The sequence below is a fragment of the Orbicella faveolata genome, unplaced genomic scaffold (assembly GCF_042242905.1).
Source record: "Orbicella faveolata isolate gen_17 unplaced genomic scaffold, um_ofav_v1 contig_48, whole genome shotgun sequence".
Classification (NCBI taxonomy): Eukaryota; Metazoa; Cnidaria; class Anthozoa; order Scleractinia; family Merulinidae; genus Orbicella; species Orbicella faveolata.
The window spans coordinates 482957-502500 of record NW_028301578.1 but is presented as its reverse complement, the minus strand read 5'-3'; the positions used below and the strand labels follow the sequence as shown (position 1 = coordinate 502500).

General features: G+C 40.2%; 2 protein-coding genes across 2 annotated transcripts in view; one reads left to right on the top strand and one right to left on the bottom strand.

The window, feature by feature from the left end:
* LOC110059383 (uncharacterized) overlaps window positions 1-5259 on the top strand; it is a 6627-nt gene extending 1368 nt beyond the window's left edge. The window contains exons 5-7 of the mRNA XM_089281452.1: window positions 1689-1790; window positions 3227-3425; window positions 4951-5259. Of these exons, the coding sequence (XP_089137578.1) occupies window positions 1689-1790; window positions 3227-3425; window positions 4951-5177 (528 nt within the window). The 3' untranslated portion in view covers window positions 5178-5259. The remainder of the gene's footprint in view (window positions 1-1688; window positions 1791-3226; window positions 3426-4950) is intronic.
* Window positions 5260-9369: 4110 nt separating this feature from the next.
* LOC110059374 (uncharacterized) lies at window positions 9370-10826 on the bottom strand. The gene has a single exon (XM_089281288.1). It carries the CDS (start codon window positions 10810-10812, stop codon window positions 10270-10272), a length of 543 nt encoding a protein of 180 aa, XP_089137414.1. The 5' UTR covers window positions 10813-10826; the 3' UTR covers window positions 9370-10269.
* Window positions 10827-19544: the final 8718 nt, after the last annotated feature.

Genomic DNA, 19544 nt, shown 5'->3' with positions numbered 1-19544 from the left:
TGTTTTGTGCGAATCGATCTGCGAAGCCGTGAAATGACGTTTAGCAGCTAACCTTAAGCCCCGGCCAAACGATTGCAACATTTCAGCTCAACATATCACAACATTGTTGGCTCAGCATTCGCAAGCTCCGACCAAACGATCGCAACTCTTCCACGCAACATATCGCAACATTGTTGGGCGCAACATGTTGCGCGCGTTTGGCCACCCTGTTGGGACGTGTTGCGAAATGTTGGGTGTTGAAAATCGAACTAGTGCGCATGCCCGGCCGCAACATTGTTGCACGAACCTGGCCAAACGAGTACAAATGCAATGTATGCAAATGTTGCATGAAAAATTTGACCATTTTCAAATTTGAGCCAACAACACCCAGCATGTTGCAACACGTCGCAACCGGGTGGCCAAACGCACGCAACTTGTTGCGGCAACAATGTTGCGATATGTTGCGTTGAAATGTTGCGATCGCGTGGCCGAGCCTTTACGCAGTGGTTACTCGTAGGCTAGTTTATTTAACAATATTGGGGGAGCCCCATTTCAGGTTTCGTGAAAACGGGTAAAGAGACCAAAATTTGCTTGGTTTTCTTTGTTTGCTAGTTGACCCCTTAGTTTGTTGGTTTTACTAAAGGAATTAATCTTTAACTGGGCATTTTTTAAGCTTTTTTTTTTTTTGGCGGTTTCTCTTTTCTAGTGTCTATTGTTTTCGTTTTCGTTCTTTTTTTTTTTTCTCACACTTTTTTTTTAAAAAGAAATCAATTAAATCTTTATTCACACTTTTTTGATCATATAACAAGAAAAACTACTGTAAAATAGTAGAAAACAAATGTAAGTTATATAACTAAGAAATATATGAGTTTTAAACACGTGTGCATCAGCCAATCTCTTTTCAAAGGTTTCTTACAAACAAGCGAAGATCGCTTATCACATTTTAGTCATGAATGGCTCTCGGCCAACTTTTGATATGTAAAATTGATCAAATGCAAAATTAATTCTGCTCCTTATTCAGTGTGTTTGTCTCTTTCGGTATCATTCAAGAGCTTGTCTAGAAGCGAGCACTAAATATACTGTTGTGAAAGGCAAACTTGTCTGGACTTTATGCCATTACGTCATTGCCCCGAAGTGGTGATCTTGCATCAACAATAATATAATGATTCATTCCCGCACAGGTCACGTGCAAAAACAGCCCATGCTTATTTTGAAATTGGCAATCTGATTAGCTCCTCAGTCTCACAGTCATGAAAAAATCAAATCAGGTATACATAGAAAGTAGCAAAGTCCGTTCGTTTCTTTGTTTGTCGGGGCTTCAAAGTAACAGATGTCTAAGACAACACAGGCGCAATGCCAATTGACGAACTTTTAAAATTAATATCTGTAACGTTAAGTGCGTGACGAGTAACGCGCTATTAAACAAACAATGTTTTTTGTTTTTTTTTTAATCTTTGAAACGAACAAACAGTTTATTTTTCTTAGCAAATAAAAGTTAACTAAATATTTGGCCGCGTGGTCGTAAGCTTGAAAACGTCGTCCCAGTTTTTTTTACTGTGCAACAGTTCGAACACCTCCTTATCCCGACATTCGGAAGGGACAATGACTGACGTCCTTGACAATCTGATTAGCTTGTGCAATTGAGGATGTCCCTATCTCAGTCTGCCTGCAGTTGCCATACTAACCTGTGTCACTTTGTTTTTTTCTAGAACATATCGATGCGTCGAGACAATGGCAAGGCCACTTGTTATTTGGGGCCACTGCCAAACGACTTGCCAAAACCCGCTGACCTAAGGACTGGATTGCAAAGGGTACGAATATCGCTGAAAAGTTTCCAAAGACCCGATATAAAAAAGCACATGGGGCAACATTTTGTTGTTGTTTTCTTCTGTTTGTTTGTTTGTTGTTGTTGTTGTTTTTTTGTTTGTTTTTTTCAGCGACTGTGAAAATCTTAAAAAGTATTAAAAATTATCAATATGGTTGCTGTACTGAGTCTGTGGCGGAGTGAAAAGAAATGAAGCTTTCGAGGTTGCCTTCAAGGCAAGCCCGAAAGCCATTAATGATTAATTAACTTAAAAGGAATTTGACTTACTACTATTATTTTTGTCTTCTCAGAACAATAACGTTCAATGCTTCGAGAGTTCGAATTGCCTAAAAACTTTCCCCAAATTTTCACTTGCCAGTCGGGCAAGCAAAGAACAAAATTTACCAACCCGACGACTGCAAAACCCTTTAGCCCCTGGCTAGCTATTGTACACGACTCTTACGGACATTCAGTGAGCAGCACAAGATTTGTTGATCCTACGAATTTCGATTGACAGTACAAACTTCTTCAGGGATATGCTTTTTTTTTTTTTTTTTTTTTCAACTAAAGATCTTTACAAAGTTGGCTTCCAGGGTTTTAATATACCATTGAACCATCAGGCGAGATATACACAATTACCTAACGCAAAAATTGGATGGGTGAGATAATCCGGGAATTTCGTAAAGACCGCATAGGTGTAAAGATAAAATACATATCCCTTGAAACATATCCCTGAAGAAACTTGTAGTATCATGAGAAACGCGTAGGATCAATGAATCAACTCAAGCTGTTTTAACTTTGTGCAGCTTACTGGACGTTTATAAAAAAAAATTGAAAAGTAATAATAAAAAAAGTGCTAAAAAGAGTAATATAGTTTTACCATGTAGTCCTCCACATTTTTTTCTTACTTCAAGCTCTTAAATTTTGGATATATCTTTATTCGAAACAGTTTTTTGGAGGACTGTTTATTGTTGGAAGGAATTTTTCGTGGGAAGGAATTTTTCGTTTTAAAAGTATCAGTATTACTTCAAAGCGTGAGGAATAGTGCGTGGTGAAACTCTCTGAATCTAAGGACATCAAGGACAAAGCGAGTTCCAGAGACAATAAATGAACACCACAAATGATTCACAAGTGATACATGAGCGCAAACATCATATCAGTGAGCATGCTCTGGAAACATTAAATACCGCAACAAGTTTTAAGATAGGGAATCATAATTAGAACAAGTTTAACATCTCATTCTAATGTTAGATATAAATATAACGAAAGAAATTGGGGGAAGGGGGGCTTCGTGAGGTCTTATTTTAAGGCAGTGGTAAGCTTATAATCCCAGTTTTAAGCTAGGTATGTAAGCACTGCGCTTTTCCTTTGCTAAAGGTCAGGAAGTATTGAAAAATCTCTTTTTCGACTCATAAAATATCCTTTATTTAATTTCGCTCATAGGTATCTGAAACTTCTTCAAAAAGAAAGGTCATTGTCCAAAAGTACTGGGCTGTTTCAGAAGAGGTCGACAAAGCTCTCCTCAGAGAAGCAGTGCAGGTCTTCTGTGGCCAGTTTCCGGTCTTTCGCTTGCAAGAAGTTGACTTGAACATGTTGAGCTCTGCCGCAGCTGGCTTTAGGGACAATGGACGAACTCGTTTTGGTAAATACTACCTTGACTTCTGTTGTGCTTCCACTTGTAACCCTGAATATGGTCTTAAAGACGTGTTCAATTCTCCTTCTGTTGACTAGGATGCTTACTCTTATTTTTCTTTCTTTAGTTTAGTTTTAGCGTTCACAACGGTAACCATGCTTAAGGTAGACTGTAAAATATTCTTTTATTATTATTATTATTATTATCGTCCTCACGTAATGTTTGCTTAGAGTCCTTAGGGCCGAGACCAAACCATGGTCCTGGGGCACTAGGGGATAGCCAGTTTTTAGCTTGATAGCACCCTCCTCATCCTTATTATTATTATTATTATTATTATTATTATTATTATTATTATTATTATTATTATTAAGTCTGCTGTCCTTGAACGTAAGGTCTTTAGCAGAAGCCAAAACGGGGAGTTAGGCTGGAGAGAGACGCAGAGAGGTTGATTACCTTCACTCGCTTTGGACACGTTAAGGTTGCGCATGAATCGTTCTTGGATCAACGCTTTCGGCTCGTCACGCCAAGACAAAAAAAACCCGACTGTTTTATAGTTTATGCCCAGGGAATTGCCCGCCTGGATAAAGTGTGGTGCCCTAAGGCGGGAGTGAAATAAATGGGCGGTTTGAAGGGGTGGGCAGAAACTAGGGAGGCGCGGTGGCCTCATGGTTAGTGCGCTCGTCTCCGGATCGAGCGGTCCGGGTTCGAGCCCTGGCCGGGGACATTGTGTTGTGTTCTTGGGCAAGACACTTTACTCTCACAATGCCTCTCTCCACCCAGGTGTATAAATGGGTACCGGCGAACTTAATGCTGGGGGTAATTCTGCGATGGACTAGCATCCCATCCAGGGGGGAATAGAAATACTCCTAGTCGCTTCATGCTACAGAAACCGGGATAAGCTCCGGCCTGATGGGCCACTTGGCTCGCATGCAGACTTTTTGAAGGGGTGGACAGAAACTGGAAGTTACATTATTAAATGAATGCTATAAAAACAGTTTAAAATATAAATGAAAACTTAATAAATTAAAGTGATTAATTGAAAGTAGAAGAAATTCCGTAGGTTTTAGGAGAGTAAAGTTTTCCCTGAATTACTTTTTCGTTTCGGTGTAATACGCGTTGTCACACAGAGCGGAAGTTTCATACTAGGAACTCATGCTCCCCGTCCTCTCCTTCCCTTCAAACCATTCCATAATTCCACCCTCGCCCGGGCCATTGTATATACACTCACCCATGTTGGAAAACTTTATTTTAGTATCTCGAAATGTGAAAACTAGTTTCTTATTATTGACCAAAATTAGAAGTTATCTCTATTTGACTCTCAAATTTTACGACAAAATTAATTGTTACAGAACTCACCGCTGTCTTATTCTTTGTGTACCCTTGAAAAACTTGCCGAACCCCACTGGCAATCTTGGTATTTTGTCATTCACATATGACTCGCACGGTGGTCACTATCACCATTACTATTCATTTGAGTGCTATTAAATATGTTCATACCTTAATTATCATTTTTATTCCTCTTTTGTGTCCACAGCAAGAATGATCGAACTTAGCAACGTACCTTTCTGTAGGAAACAAATGGCTTCAAGACTGAGACGTTGCCATCCAGAAAATTGGCTTTATAATTATTTGATCCGCCAACGTCACTCCACTTGGTGGGTGAGAGATTGCAAGTACAACCCGCAAACTTTTTCCATGATGTGTGAGGGAATTGAGCACATGTTCAATAGCATTATTTGCTTCACAATTCGTTGTCCTTAAATGAATTGAAATGTCCTGTCGTGAACGAAATTGTTCAAGATTGACTGCACACGGAGAAATAAAATACAGCTTTGAAAACTCACCTTGTTATTTTGTTAAAATTAATTTGTCGAGAATACGGAAAAGCATCATCGTTCCTAGGGATTTTTTATCCCTTAAACTTTTTCAGAACAACAAGCAAAGTGGTAGTGGCAAGTTTTACTTGAAAAATGAATTCTTGGTCACCCCAGCTGGCGAATCTATCTGCTCTCCACAGATTACGGAACCAAAAAGGGGGAAAAAGAGAGAAAAAGAAAAACAGTGAAAAACTGCTTGGTAACGCGGCGCCGACATTAATTTAGCATCCCTTGACGCTGCCGTGGTGAGGATACATAAAACGCACGACATGTCCGTAGTAAAATATATCACATGCACAATACATCGCCTGCTTTACTGCCAAATCAGGGAACCATAAATCGCTCTATATACATCTTGCATAATATCAGGCATTTTGATCTCACCACAGAGATATATATCATGTGCATTATGTAACCAATAATCTCTGCTAGTCGCCGCAAAAACCATGCTATGATATTTGTCTACAGACTTTGATATCTGTCAATCTTAAGATACTAAGTAGATAGTTAAAAGGAGAGCAAATTGTAATGAGTTTTTCAGCAATGTTTTCAAGATTTGAATAGGTCAACCAAGCTCATTCTTTACAACGTTATACCACGTTCCGAAAAGGCGGAGTGCGGACTGCGGAGTGCAGAGGGTAAAAAAAAAATTAGGAAAAAAAAATAATAGAAATAAAGTAAAATTTGAGAGGGAAATGAGAAAATAATTAAATACATAAATAAACTAAAAATAGAAATTAAAGAAATATTAATTTAAAAATTCATGACGTCCGAATTGGACCGTTCATATCGTGGTCATTTTATTCAGTCAAAATAGTATATTCAAATAACGATTTTTATAGTTAGCAGTTCACGTTTACGAAAAAATAAAGAACAGTCCAGTTTTCAGCGTTTCTAGAAAATGACACAAATCCTGCACATGAAAACTATGAAAATCGTGCTGAATGAAATGACCGTGATATGAACGGTCCACTTCAGGCGGCGTGAATTTTTTTATTGATATTTTTTAAAACTTCTATTTTTAGTTTATTTATGTATTTAACTATTCTTTCAATCTCCTTTCAAATTTTATTTTATTTCTATATTTTTGAATTCTTTTTTTATATATATATTTTTTTATTTATTTAGTTTTTTTTGTTGTTTTTTTTTAACACTCCGCACTCCGCACTACGTACGTACTACGCGTTTTCGGAACAGCTTCCCATATGAACAAAGGACAAAATTCGTCCCGGTTACCGGGCTCATAGAAGAGGCCCTTAGTAAGCCTCTTCCAGGCCTTCAGTTAGTTGGGGCACAGCGCGAAAATCGGCGAGCGAAAAAATAGAGGAGAAGTGCTTTCTCTCGCCGCGTTTCTCCACTATGTTTTCGCTCGCCGTTTTTCGCGCTACGCCTCAATTAGCTGAATGCCTGGAAGAAGCTTAACTTATTCCTAGTTCCCCATGTTTCAATTATTTTCAGACCCAAATAAATTTCAGGGCGTGAATAGCATCTTTTAGGATATTGTTTCTTTGTTTTGCGTTTCTTTGTTTCTCTGTGAAATCAAAATTATTTCTGTCGTCCCGGTTTCTGTCGCTGATCGCTTCACTTCGTTCCAGTATTCACAAGTAGAGGAAGTAGAAGAAGATACTTTATTTATGTGTCAGTTGATCTAGCTCCTAAGTGACAAGGAGCTAATTGGGGACACAGTATATCAAAAATTAAAATTCAAAATAGATACAATAAGAATTACCAAAAAATATACTAATAAGAACTACAGTAATTTTAAAATGTAATAAGACACTAAGATGCAATGTAAAATGCATTACGAAAATTATGAAATTAAAGAAAAAATAAATGTGTCAGCTGTCATAAAGCATATACAAGCAGTTCTGTTGCTACATTCCCATGATCGCCATGCTTCTACTTGTTTAGTCACTGTGCCGGCATTCATTCTCTCGCTGAACGCTGCTGTCCAAGGTATTTGCTGTTGTATTCAAAATTAGTTCTGTCAGTGGTCGTCCCACTTCAAGCGTTTTGTTGCTGGATTCCAAGTTATTTCTGCCGCTGGTCGCTTCGCTGCGAGCTATTTTGTCACTGAACCGCTATTCAACATTATTTCTGTGGCTGGTCACTTCGCTCCGAGCTTTTGTTTCATTGAGTTATTTTCTAGGCTGATCGCTACTCTTAGGGTTAGAGTTGTTTCATCCGCGCTGCGAATAAACTTCTGTCGCAGACCCTTCGAAAACACCAAGAAGCGGCCGTCATTTTGGTAACAAGCGCACACTGCTACGCTACTCACTATCTATCACAGAATAGATGGTGAGTAGCGTAGCCAATCAAAGAACGGCATTCGTGATAGAACGCTAGTAGATTTATACTAAAGCGGGATAGATACAGTGCGTAGCGTAGCCAATCAGAAAAAGGCATTCCTGATAGAACACAAGTGGTTTGAAACTAATTTCTGATATATCTCAAACTTTAAAAGAATTTAACTTTAAAAAACTTTATTTAACTTGAAAGGAATTATTAACTTGAATTATTAACTTCAACTTTAAAAGAATTAAATGAAACTCCTCAAGAAACTTTGAAATTTTTTTCTTAAAATTGAATATGACTGAATTTGTGACTGAATTTGTGACTGAATTTATGACTGAAATTTATGAAAACCGTATTAAGACTTGGCACCAAAACAGCCATATGCACTTTGATTTCAGGCACACCTCCAAAAGGCCTTAAAAACACTCGGAGCGATGAAGAAAAACAAAACAAAACAAAACAAAACAAAACAAAAAACAAAAAAGAGAGATAGAGATGAGAGCAAGAAAAGGAAGATAAGAAAGTGGAGGAGACTGACATTCCTTTTAGTTTTTATATCGTCTACTTTGGAGATAAAAAAATAAATAAAATAAATCCAGACACATAAATTATTAGTTTTATTTATTTTATTCTATTTTTGTCCTTGTCGACTCTTGTATACTCTTGTAATATAATTTATTCACAATTACTTTTACATTGTGGCTGAAAAGCCCCTATGGGGGGAGCTTCAAGAAACGTATGTGTGTATGTAAACTTGCTTTATACTATGGTAATTTTTTGTCATCGAATTCTGGAAAATGACGCTACTCCGGGCCGGTTTTCAAAGGGCCAGGAAAAGGTTTTTTTGTTTTCAATTAATTCTCTGAATAAATGGCATGTTTTTAGGCCATATTATCGCCAGTTATCGACCATTCTGGCCATTTTTTGGTGAACTGAAACAACGAAGCTGCCAAATATCACTATATAGTGATACTAACGCCTGGGGAATGAGTTACCGCCCTCCATTCATGTCCAATACACCCAACTAGAGTCGATTCGTCTGAGGCACTTGACGATTAGACTCGATTCGCACGGAGTCGTGAAATAATGATACATAAACGTTTCTCGTTCTTAAAACGTGACTACAAACTTGAGTCGATTCGTGTGAGGTACTTAACGATTCGACTCGATTCGCTCCGATTCGCACGGAGTCGATCCGCACCACCTGAAGTCAAGACTCCGTGTCCCGCGCACACCTGAAGTAACACTTACTGTTATGCAAATACGTAGAATTTAAGCACGTACCCTAGCCGGAAACTTGCATTGTTTGAAATTTAAAATTAATGACACTGTTTTATTTTGTCATGCGCGTATCAGCTCACTTAAATTTTCAAATCTAATTTCATAACGGACTCGAACTGCTCTGCAGCGGATGAACAACCCTTGAACGAAGTTTGGACAACTTTGCATCGCGTTAAGTTCACTGTTAACCGCCACGATGAGGTTTTAAAGAACGGAAGAATATGCTCCATAGAGACTGTTACTGCAAGATTTGCTTGAACACTGAGCAAGATCCTCCACTTCTCTGAACAACTTCGACATGAGAGTTGATCTCAAAGTTATTAATTACATTCTGGGTCTGCCATTCTTAGAGTTTCCAGGATTTCATAACTGTACTTTACCAGCCTTCGCCATCAGCCGGCAAACTGTGATGAAATGATACATTTTCTTTCGTCGATGTTACTTTCTCATAAAACCTTTGTACATAGCTATCAACATACATACATCCATACACGCACAAATACATATACACTTTATTTCAACTCGAATTATCAGAGTAGCTTATTGAGCTAATATCTTCGAGAAAGAAAAATATACATATTATATATGTATCTGATTAAAACTGCAGACACCTTGGCTCGCCAAGGGTGGCTTTACCTCGCAAAGTTTGAGCATGCTGGCAATCTTTGGCCTGGTGTACACCGGTAGAAGGCTGATCCTGATTTTTCAAAGACATTCTGATTTCTCTTGTTGGTCACCTTATGAATCATGTGACTTTTCTTGTACTGCTGCACATTTTCCACGCGAATTTATTTGCAAAAGTCCTTTCGCAGCATTTTTGTGGGTACCTTTATTTTATCCTACTGGCTCGGTATTTACCAAAAAATTATTCCCCTCAACATCGGTGGCAAGTAATGAAATTGGAGAACTTATATAATGACGACGGTGACCCAGAGGACAAAGCTTAGTAAAAAATGAATTTGCATTTTACCTTCGAATTTCGCAATTGTCTAGATCTGTTCCGTTCGCCTATCGGGCTTAAAACTTGCTCAAGCTAAATATGTAACGCCAGCGTTCAATTCCAAATGAAAATAAGAAAAATTAGTCGCCGTCATTCGTGTTCTCCAAAATACGCAGAACTTAGTCATTTCACGTTGTTTTGCGTAGGATCGCAAAGAAATGTATAAAGATTTATAACGCAGATGCACCGAGCCATTGTTCTACTCGTTAAACCTTTTGTTTGGTGGCGTTCTCGTTCCTGTTGCCGTCGTAGCTTACTTAAGCTATTTAATGTTGGCGTCGAAACGGCGGCTCGGTATAAATCCACCACTAGCAGCCTCCACGTAAGGGAAAACACTGTCAATTAAGTCCGTTGAACACGGAAAAAGCTTACCCATACAATATCTCATTGCAAAGCCAGCTCAGTTCGCTGGATGTAAAGGTGGTACGAGCCCATCAGCTTCACCCTTCACCATCGTGTTTTCCTCTGTACGACGAAGTGTTGGTAAATGACGATAGAGGAAGAAAAAATATACACCTTCACAAAAGAACAAAACTGTAGATATGAAACCGCAGATCCCAGACGTTTCCAACTTGTCAATGTAGTATTCTTTCCCTCTGGCAAAGACAACAGCAGAACCGATAAGTAAGGCTAGGGCGGCCAGAAAACACCCAACCATACCAAGGATTGGATGCCTGAGCACTGCCGGGAGCTTCTCGAACACGTGAACTATGCGGAGGATGATGTGCAAGACCACAAAGATGAACGCTGCAGTCGCCACGAAGATCAAGAACTCGTATTCCACTCTGAAGCTGCCAGGAAAACTCGACACAGCAACGAAAGTTATGAAGGTCATAATTAGCTCAACAAGCTTAAGCCATCCCTCTGTTGTAGTCACGATCCACTGCAAATCGCAGCAGCGGCTACCTGCTAGTTGTCGTGGATTCTCTTCATGATCAGCCATATTTGCTGAAGACGCTAAAGGCACATCCCCATGGTGAGGACGGGCGGGCCTTGAAACTACTTTCGATTCAGAACTCGTTTGTAATGTACTTCCGGGAGTGCAGGCCTACAATTGTGGGTAAAAGACAAGGTAAGGCAGGTGAAATAGTATTCGCGTCTGGCGTGTGCGCAAAAGCACAAATTTGCCCCAACACTTTTGTCCATGATTGTAGGTCAGCACTTTAACTCTCCAGTCAATTGCTTTCATCACTTTTATTTTGAATTTCTTTGTCCTTCGTTGGTCAGTAAGCAACAAATATGAAATTGGATTGGAGAAATTTTGAGTGCAAACGTTTCGCATTCCCAGATGGCTTCGAGCACTGGCGTCATGGTGAAGTAGTGCGAAGTTATGCTCTACATAACAGAACGAATTTAAATTCTTGAAATTCTGCAGGTCTATATCTTAATGAAATGACGAACTTACAGCTCTGATCACCTTCACCTATCTGTTTCGTGACTAGGTGTCACATATGGCCTGTAAAGGGCACTTCCATTCTTCTCCGAGGGTGTGACAGGGGTGTTCTCGTGATGCGTGATTAGCTAATTTTATTTTCCGTGAAGCGTGAATTTAAGAAACTATTCTTCGTGATTTCACTATAAAAGTTAGCGTTAAAAAACGTCAGTTTCGATCCGGACCTTTCGACGGTCATTTTCAAGTTGAAAGTAAAATTTTTGTACGCGCTCAAATATATACAATCGATTATAAGAATGCTAATGGGAAACTGACTAAAACTCTTAGAAAAAATGCAAGAAAATTGTGGCATGATTGATAAAGAAAACCCTAAGGCGATAGAAACGATATAAAAAGTCAAATAATTAAGCAAATAGCTTTACGCGGATCAAGTCACTCTGTTCAGTTTTGGTTTCAGTTTACGAATAAAAAACATTTCAAAAATCAAACAGTCAAGTTTACTCTGACATTTTTTCAAAATCTCGAAATTGCTTCCAATGGTCTCCGGATCCTTTCCGTGCTCATCCTTTACGAGGTTACTGATTGTTGATCGCTTATGTTCCTCCAGTAGTTGATGCAGGTGTCGACTCGTGTAATAATAAACAACGCTTTGTTGATTCACAATTGGAGGTTTATGTTCCTTTGCTTTGAAAATGACCGTCGAACGGTCGAAACGTTTTTTAACGTGACTTTTCTAGTGAGATCCGTTTCAAAACATATGTTTATTCTTCTTGATCCGTGACTTAAAGGTTTTGCCTGAACCGTGAAGAATTTGAATTATTGAGTGATGTTCGTGATTTCATCACTCTATTCTACGTGATTAATACTAAATCTTCCTTCGCAAGATTTAGTATTAAAGACTGATGTTTATTCGGGCCGTTACAACACGAAGTGGACGAATGGTTAGAGTCGTCCATCGAGAGTGAGTCTTTTCTTGGCCTTTCACGATTTTGCTTTCTTCAGACTCTCTTTCTAGCGTAAGAACAGGTTATTAAAAGGAGTACCTTACTTGCTTTTTTTTTTCCGTTACCCCCCCCCCCCCCCACCCCCGCCGAGTACGACCCTCTTCTCTGTCTGCTGCAGCACTTTGTACTTCTGTCCATGATTTCCAGCCTCCCCCATTCCTTTCTTTCTGTACTGTACGCCTCCAAGTGGTCTTTGGTCGTCCCCGATCTCCTCAGGTACTCTCCCATGATGTCAATATCTCTACTAGTCATTTCTCTTTCAGCCTGTAAAATGTTCTCGCTTCTTTACAGTGTTCCTACGGTGCAGTTTCCAGTATTCACGATGTGCACTAGTGGCCTATTTGGCTCAAGGGTGTCCTCTCAGCTTTGCCTCTCGTGCGTCATGATGTCTCCGTTGAAGAGACTGGTCGCCACATTGTGCTCAAGACTCGAATTAGCTCTTTTTGTGGTTTCTGTAATAATGTTTTTTGTTTTTTTTTTAAAGGAGAGCCCCAAGCCCAACTTTTAATCTGGAGGGCAAAAACGAACTTTTGTTAAATAATAAAATTGTGTTGAATTATTAAACAGTATTGCAAAATTGACAACAATATTGTATAAATTGAAATGCAGCAAGACTCTTTAAAGTATGCGGCAATAATTAATTGTGTTTAAACAGTATTGCAATTTACAACAATACTGTATAAATTAAAATTTAAACTTTGGCAAACCCAAGGTCGTTGAATTGCAGCCAGACTCATCAAAGTATACCGCAATAACGTAAACTAAAATTGCAAAAGATAATTGCGACGGAGGAAGATTTATAACAGATTTCGAAGTAGGAGACTGCATGACAGACTTGAGAATTTAGCCAGTTGTCTCAAGATGCGCCGTGTGTGACTCACAGTAGCTCCTTTAAGTACTATCAGTTATGGCTGACAATGAAACTTATCACACTTGGTATAAATCTATTAGTGTTCTACCCCGAATGCCGTTCTCTTGGTGGCTACGCTACTCTCTGTCTATTCTGTAGTAGATAGTGAGTAGCATAGCAGTGTGCAGTTTTAAACAAAATGACGGCCGCGTTTTCGAAGTGTCTATGACGAGGACTGAGATCATTGTGTTTATGTTCTGAACGACTATTAGATTTATGCTAAAACAATTAGACTAGTCGCTCTCAATTTCTATGCGTGATAGTTGTGTGGCCCTTAATTGTCGATAGAAATCTCGAGCTAATAATCTAACTGTTAAATATGTCTTTCTTCGTTAGGAGCAACCCCAGTAAATTGAATGAAGCAATTCTTGTGTGCATTTTCAGCAGGCAACTACAGAAAGAAGGAAACGTGCCTTGAATTCAAATTCACACAGTTTGTAACTTACGCTTTGATCATTTCTCTGAGCTAAAAATCATCTTGAAGTAAATACGTTTTGTCGACTTCTTGGCCGTTTGGAAAATACAACTATCGTAATTTAAGCACGGAGCGATCCTATATAACGAGGCTGAGGTGTTCAGCCTGCCAATCACAAATCCCAACAGGCGACCAATGCTCCCATTTGATTGACTTATTCACTCAGGTCTATTTTTAGCGCGTTGCCACAAAATTCTGGAGAGCGACGGGTGTAATTTTCTGTTTTATTTTACAAGTAAGCAATGCCTTTTGAACTAAATGAACGATAGCTTCAGGAGAAGAGTTTACAAAGAAAATTGACCTTTTTAATTTCAGCTTCATAATTTTGTTCCTCCACTTGCGACAGCCAATCGTGTGAATTCAAGCTGTTCACTCAAATTTAGAAAAAGGCCTTGTCTAGTGCTTTTGATGCTAGAGTGTCTTTGTTCCGAGGATTAACGCGGTTGAGAAGTAAGCTTGGAAACTAAAACTCGTAAAAACTTCAGATACAAGCAGACTGCGAAGGTAATATATTAAATCTACGGTAATATGGTTATTCTGCAGCCAGTTATCTAAAAGAGATCCCATAAGGTGAACATTGGCTGCTGTCGTACTCTTGCTGCTGAAATTCAGTCGGCCTTTCACGAACGCAATTTTTGTTTTTATTGCATTCAGCCATGAGCGTTCCTTCTCCTTTCTAACGTTAATGTGCAGGCGAAATCTCACTTTGTCCTTTTTCAAGTTTTCTTGTTTCTTCGTAGTACTAATGAAAATAACACCGTGGTCATCACGTGTCGTGTCAGTCTTTAACAAAGGTGACCATGATTACCTTTTTTAACTATTGTCATCCAAGAATCTCAGTCTCCAGTTGTCCAAAAAATATGACCACTGAACAGAATGAGAAAAAGATTTTCTTAATTTCTTTCATTTGATTTTGCTTGACGTCACAAGTCAGTAACATGTAATTAGCACAGTGATACCTCGTTAATCTCCCAAACGCTTTGGAAATATGGCTGTACTATATTGGGTTACGTTCAAATGACCAAACTAGCAGTGAGCCCTTATGTTTTAAAATTAGCATTAGAAAGTCTTATCTTTTTCACTTATTTAAGTTAAGCTGCTTATAACTGATATAAGGTTGTCCTAACTGATAAACCATTAGCGATTGAGACGATACTAACGGAGTGATCATAACATGGTGAGTTAAGGAAGTACTTTACATCTTTTATATAGCTAGCTCCTAGCTCTGTGAGAGGGCAAGATGAACAAAATCCTGCACTGTGATTGACTACTCGAGCGGACAAGATGGCGCCATCTTGCCCGCTCGGAACTAACCGCTCTCTCCCGCTAGATAAATTTTCCCGAAAGCCATTTAATAAATCTTTTATTGACCTAGCTTGTTCGGTCAAAATGGCCGAATATTGGCCTCGTTTACAGCCTCGACTCCGTCCCGGTCCATAAACACGCAAAAAAAAGAACTTGGCCAATATCCAGCCATCTTGACCTCACGCTTGGTTAGTAACCCATACTGATATAATACATCTAACTTCTGTTGACATTTCTTTACTTGAGCAGATGTATGTTTAAACGTTAATATCCATGATGTTAACAAGGGTAACTACAAGAATGCAAGATTTGTGAAGCACCAAGGACACACTGAATGGGCAAGACAAGGTGAGTGAACATTGTGATGAACTAAACTGTTGTATAGTGCAATGTGTTAAGAGTAGAGTCTATAAGAATAAGGAGAAAAGAAAACCTGTTCACCATCTCTTAAGTTCCTCTCATGTGAACATCAAATGGTTGGAGAAGGGTTGTGGAGACAGAACGTCAGGTTCTAAACCTTAAAGGAGCTCAGTCACGCTTTGTGCATATTGAAAAGTTTAGCCTCAATTTTTCAAATTCGTCGTTTGTAATCCGTGTTAATCTTCTCCATCCCTAGCCATCCTTGTTTCTTTATGGTTTATCATTATCTCTTTGGTGTTTTTCTATCTCATTAAACTGTTATTTTCAGGTTTCCTACCATTTAAAGGTAATTTTGTATGCGGCCAAAATAACTCAAAATACCGTGACTGAGCTCCTTTAACTGGAAGCAAGCCTCGCGGCTTGCAAAGGACTGACAGGAGTGTAGGAAGCTGGTCAATTCCCTGTGCGCGACTTGGCGTCCAAAAGACCGATAACGATGAAACCCTGTTTAACAAAACTGTAACACAGTTAGAAATATTCCTGGAATATGTGTTTTTACCAATTTGAGAAACTCTTATGGAACGAAATGAAACAATGAAACATAGTTCAAATTTTGCATATCCGTTTCAGTGGAATTGTTTACAGTTTTTTAGTTTCAAACATAACGACTTTAATGCAGGCACAATGTGTTCCATGGGAATAACGCATTAAGAAAATAACTTTTTGTAGTGTTAAGTTTTGATCCGCAGAATATGCCACGCAATTTGTTGAGTTCATTCTTGGCTAGAACATTTGAGGTCACTTGATCTTGCTTCTTGTGGTTTCATCTTTACGAATCACTGATTTTAGAAATCGTTGCAAAAGAGCGATTTTCAATTGAGTGTGGTAAAGCCAAAACCGAAGTAATCACTCTAGCCAATCACAAAGGGCACGGACAACACAATGAACCAATCAAAACTCGAAGCAATAGACCCTTTGCACGATCCGGTCACATGGTACGGAATTAATTACGCTGGGACGCAAGTTACGCAGTGGGACCTCCAAAACAAAGGAACTTGTACCAGTCCAGCCCGACTTTCCTTTGTTTTGGAAGTCCCACTGCGTAACTTGCGTCCCAGCGTAATTAATTCCGCACCACGTGACCGGTGTTGTAAATGAGAAAAGACGATTGCCTGCAGAAATACTAGGCTTTAATCACCAAATCTCTGTCCTTACAAAACATGGCGGCCAACTGTAACCACAAGCATTGCAGGCTCGCACAAGAAAGCTGAACATACTACATGTATGACACAATGAATTATAATGTAACGCAAAAACTCGCAGTGTTCAAGTGTCTAGAGGGCCTTCAAGAGGGCCTTTTGCAATGTCATTTACACCACATTCACCCTGTCCTTTAAAGATTAAGTCTAACTACAGGACGACGAACTCGTTGGGAGCGACGTACAGGTTCTGAATTCAGTACTGGTGTAAGTTCAGGTTCAAGTTCAGGTTCGGGCACAGACGATGGTTCTGCATCAGGCGTAACACTCACATGTGTGTCAAGGGGCAAGTTCTCTGCTTCCTCTGGAATACATTCTGGTGCTGGCTGGGCCTCGACAATTTCCATGTGGTCCTTGGGTGCAAGGTGCTTTGTGGCCACTGTCGTCTCCCTACCGTCAGGATAGCGCACATGCGCATAGTGAGGGTTTGCCTGGAGTAGTTCCACTTCATCGACCAAAGGGTCCATCTTACTTGTGCGTACCTGGCGTTTAATGTACACTGGGCCAGGTGTAGCTAGCCAGGTGGGAATGGAGGCGCCAGCTGACGATCGGCGTGAGAAACCAAAGAATCGCTCATGTGGAGTTTCATTGGTGGCAGTACACAAAAGAGAACGAACAGAGTGTAGCACATCGGGGAGGACATCCTGCCAGTTCTTGAATGGTAGGTTCTTGGATTTCAAACTCATAGTAACTGCTTTCCATATCACACCATTGCATCTCTCTGCTTGCCCATTTCCTTCTGGATTGTAACTGGTAGTTCGGCTTGAAGCTACTCCTTTTGAAGACAGGAATTCCCGTAACTCTCTGCTCATGAATGAAGCTCCGCGGTCTGAATGGACATATGCTGGCATTCCAACAAGTGAGAACAGCGATGTAAGGCACTTAATGACTGTGTTCGTGGATACATCAGGACATGGGAAAACAAATGGGAACCGGGAATACTCATCAACAACCATAAGGAAGTACTTGTTTCCGTTACTTGTCGGAAGAGGGCCTTTAAAGTCGATGTTGATCCTCTCAAATGGCTGAGTGGCTTTGATAAGGGGAACCTTCTCTGGGCGATGGTACTGAGGTTTACATTCACAACAAATAGGGCACCGGCTTGTCATCTTCTTAATCTCATCGAGGGAATAAGGTAAGGGAAGCTGGCCTCAAGATCATTCTCATCTACAAACTTCATCATCTCTCTCTGAAAACAGGCTACTCCATTGGTGACCCCAAAAGGCAGGCGAGTGAACTGATAGAGATTTCCTCGAGCTTCAAAGGCTGTGTAAGGCTTGTCTTCCTTCTTAAGCGGTACTTGGTGGTACGCACTACGTAGGTCAATTGTGCTAAATACTCTGTACTGGGCCATCTTGTTGACCATGTCGCTTATTCTGGGCAATGGGAAAGCATCTAGAAGTGTGAACCTGTTAATTGTTTGCGAGTAGTCGATCGCTAGCCTCTTCCTGTGATTCTCGTCTTTAGTCACTACGACTTGTGCCCGCCATGGTGAAAGGCTTGGTTCAACGATGCCTTCTTTGAGTAATCTTTTCACTTCCTCGTCAATAAAAGCGGAATCCTCTTGGCTGTATCTTCGAGACTTTGAGGCAATTGGATGGCAGTCTGCAGTCAGATTCGAAAATGGCTCAGGTGGGTCTATATTCAGTTTACTAAAACCACAGACGGCCAAAAGTGGTTCAGAGCCCCCGTAATGGAAAGTGACGCTTGAATGCTGGGATTGGAAATCAAGACCAAGGATTAGGTCAGCACAAAGTCCAGGCAAGACGGACAGTTTGTAATCTGCATATTTACGTCCTTGGTAGGAGAGATCAGCGACACAGGTACCGGTGATACTAACTGTACGAGATGCTGATGTAGCCATGGATACTGTACCAGATGAAGAATGAACGGTAAGAGCTACCCTCTCTACCAACCTTGGATGAATAAAGCTTTCAGTGCTACCACTATCAAAGAGGGCTCTGACCTCCAGTCCTTGGATGATTACAGTTCCTGAAGACTTTGAAAGGGATTCAGGGGCACCAACTGTGGCAAGTGTAGGAGACAAGGCTGCAGCTGAAACTTTATTCTTGCTCATCTTCTTTCCACGGCAAACTTTTGCAAAATGGCCCTTCTTCTGACAATTAGAGCAAACTGCATCACGGGCAGGACATTTTGAACGAGGATGGTTGCTGTTTCCACAGAAGAAACAAGTAGTCGCTTGAGGTGAGCCATTTGATCCTACCGCAGCTAGCGTGCTGGGATCTATCTGTTCCTGATCCACCGTAGTGGTGGGTGGAATGGCTGCATTGACAGATGAAGGAGGACCAGAGTAGAACTCGGAATTACGCATAGCCAATTCCAGAGAACGAGCTTGATCAAATATGGCCTTCAAATCTAGCGTATTATTCTCCAGTAACCTCTGGCGGATTGAAGGTGACCGTAAACCAGTGATAAAAGCGTCACGGATGCTTTCTTCGCAATATTTAGAAGCAGTGACACTTTGGAAGTTGCAATCCCTGGTAAGTGTTTTCAGAGCTTGGAGGAATTCGTCCAAAGTTTCGTGAGGTTGCTGGCACCTCGTGGCAAGGATATGGCGGGCAAAGATTTCATTCCGAGGTTTCACAAAAAGAGCTTGTAATATTTCTACGGCTGCCTCATAGTCGGTGCACTCCTCGATGTGTTGAAAGATTGAGGGAGAAACGTAATTCGCCAGTACCGAGAGCTTGTCGAGGTCTCTTTGTGGTAGGACAGCCAAAAAGTTATCGAAGGTTCGTTTCCAATGAAGCCATTCTTTCGAAGCTTCGCCACTGCTAGGGTCCGTTTCCAGGCGCTCCGGACGGAGTACTTTGTCCATCGAGACTGGTGATTAAATTGTTGTAAATGAGAAAAGACGATTGCCTGCAGAAATACTAGGCTTTAATCACCAAATCTCTGTCCTTACAAAACATGGCGGCCAACTGTAACCACAAGCATTGCAGGCTCGCACA

What these genes read in the sequence shown, in the direction of transcription:
- LOC110059374 (XM_089281288.1), bottom strand. Translation starts at nt 10,812, where the DNA reads ATGGCTGATCATGAAGAGAATCCACGACAACTAGCAGGTAGCCGCTGC.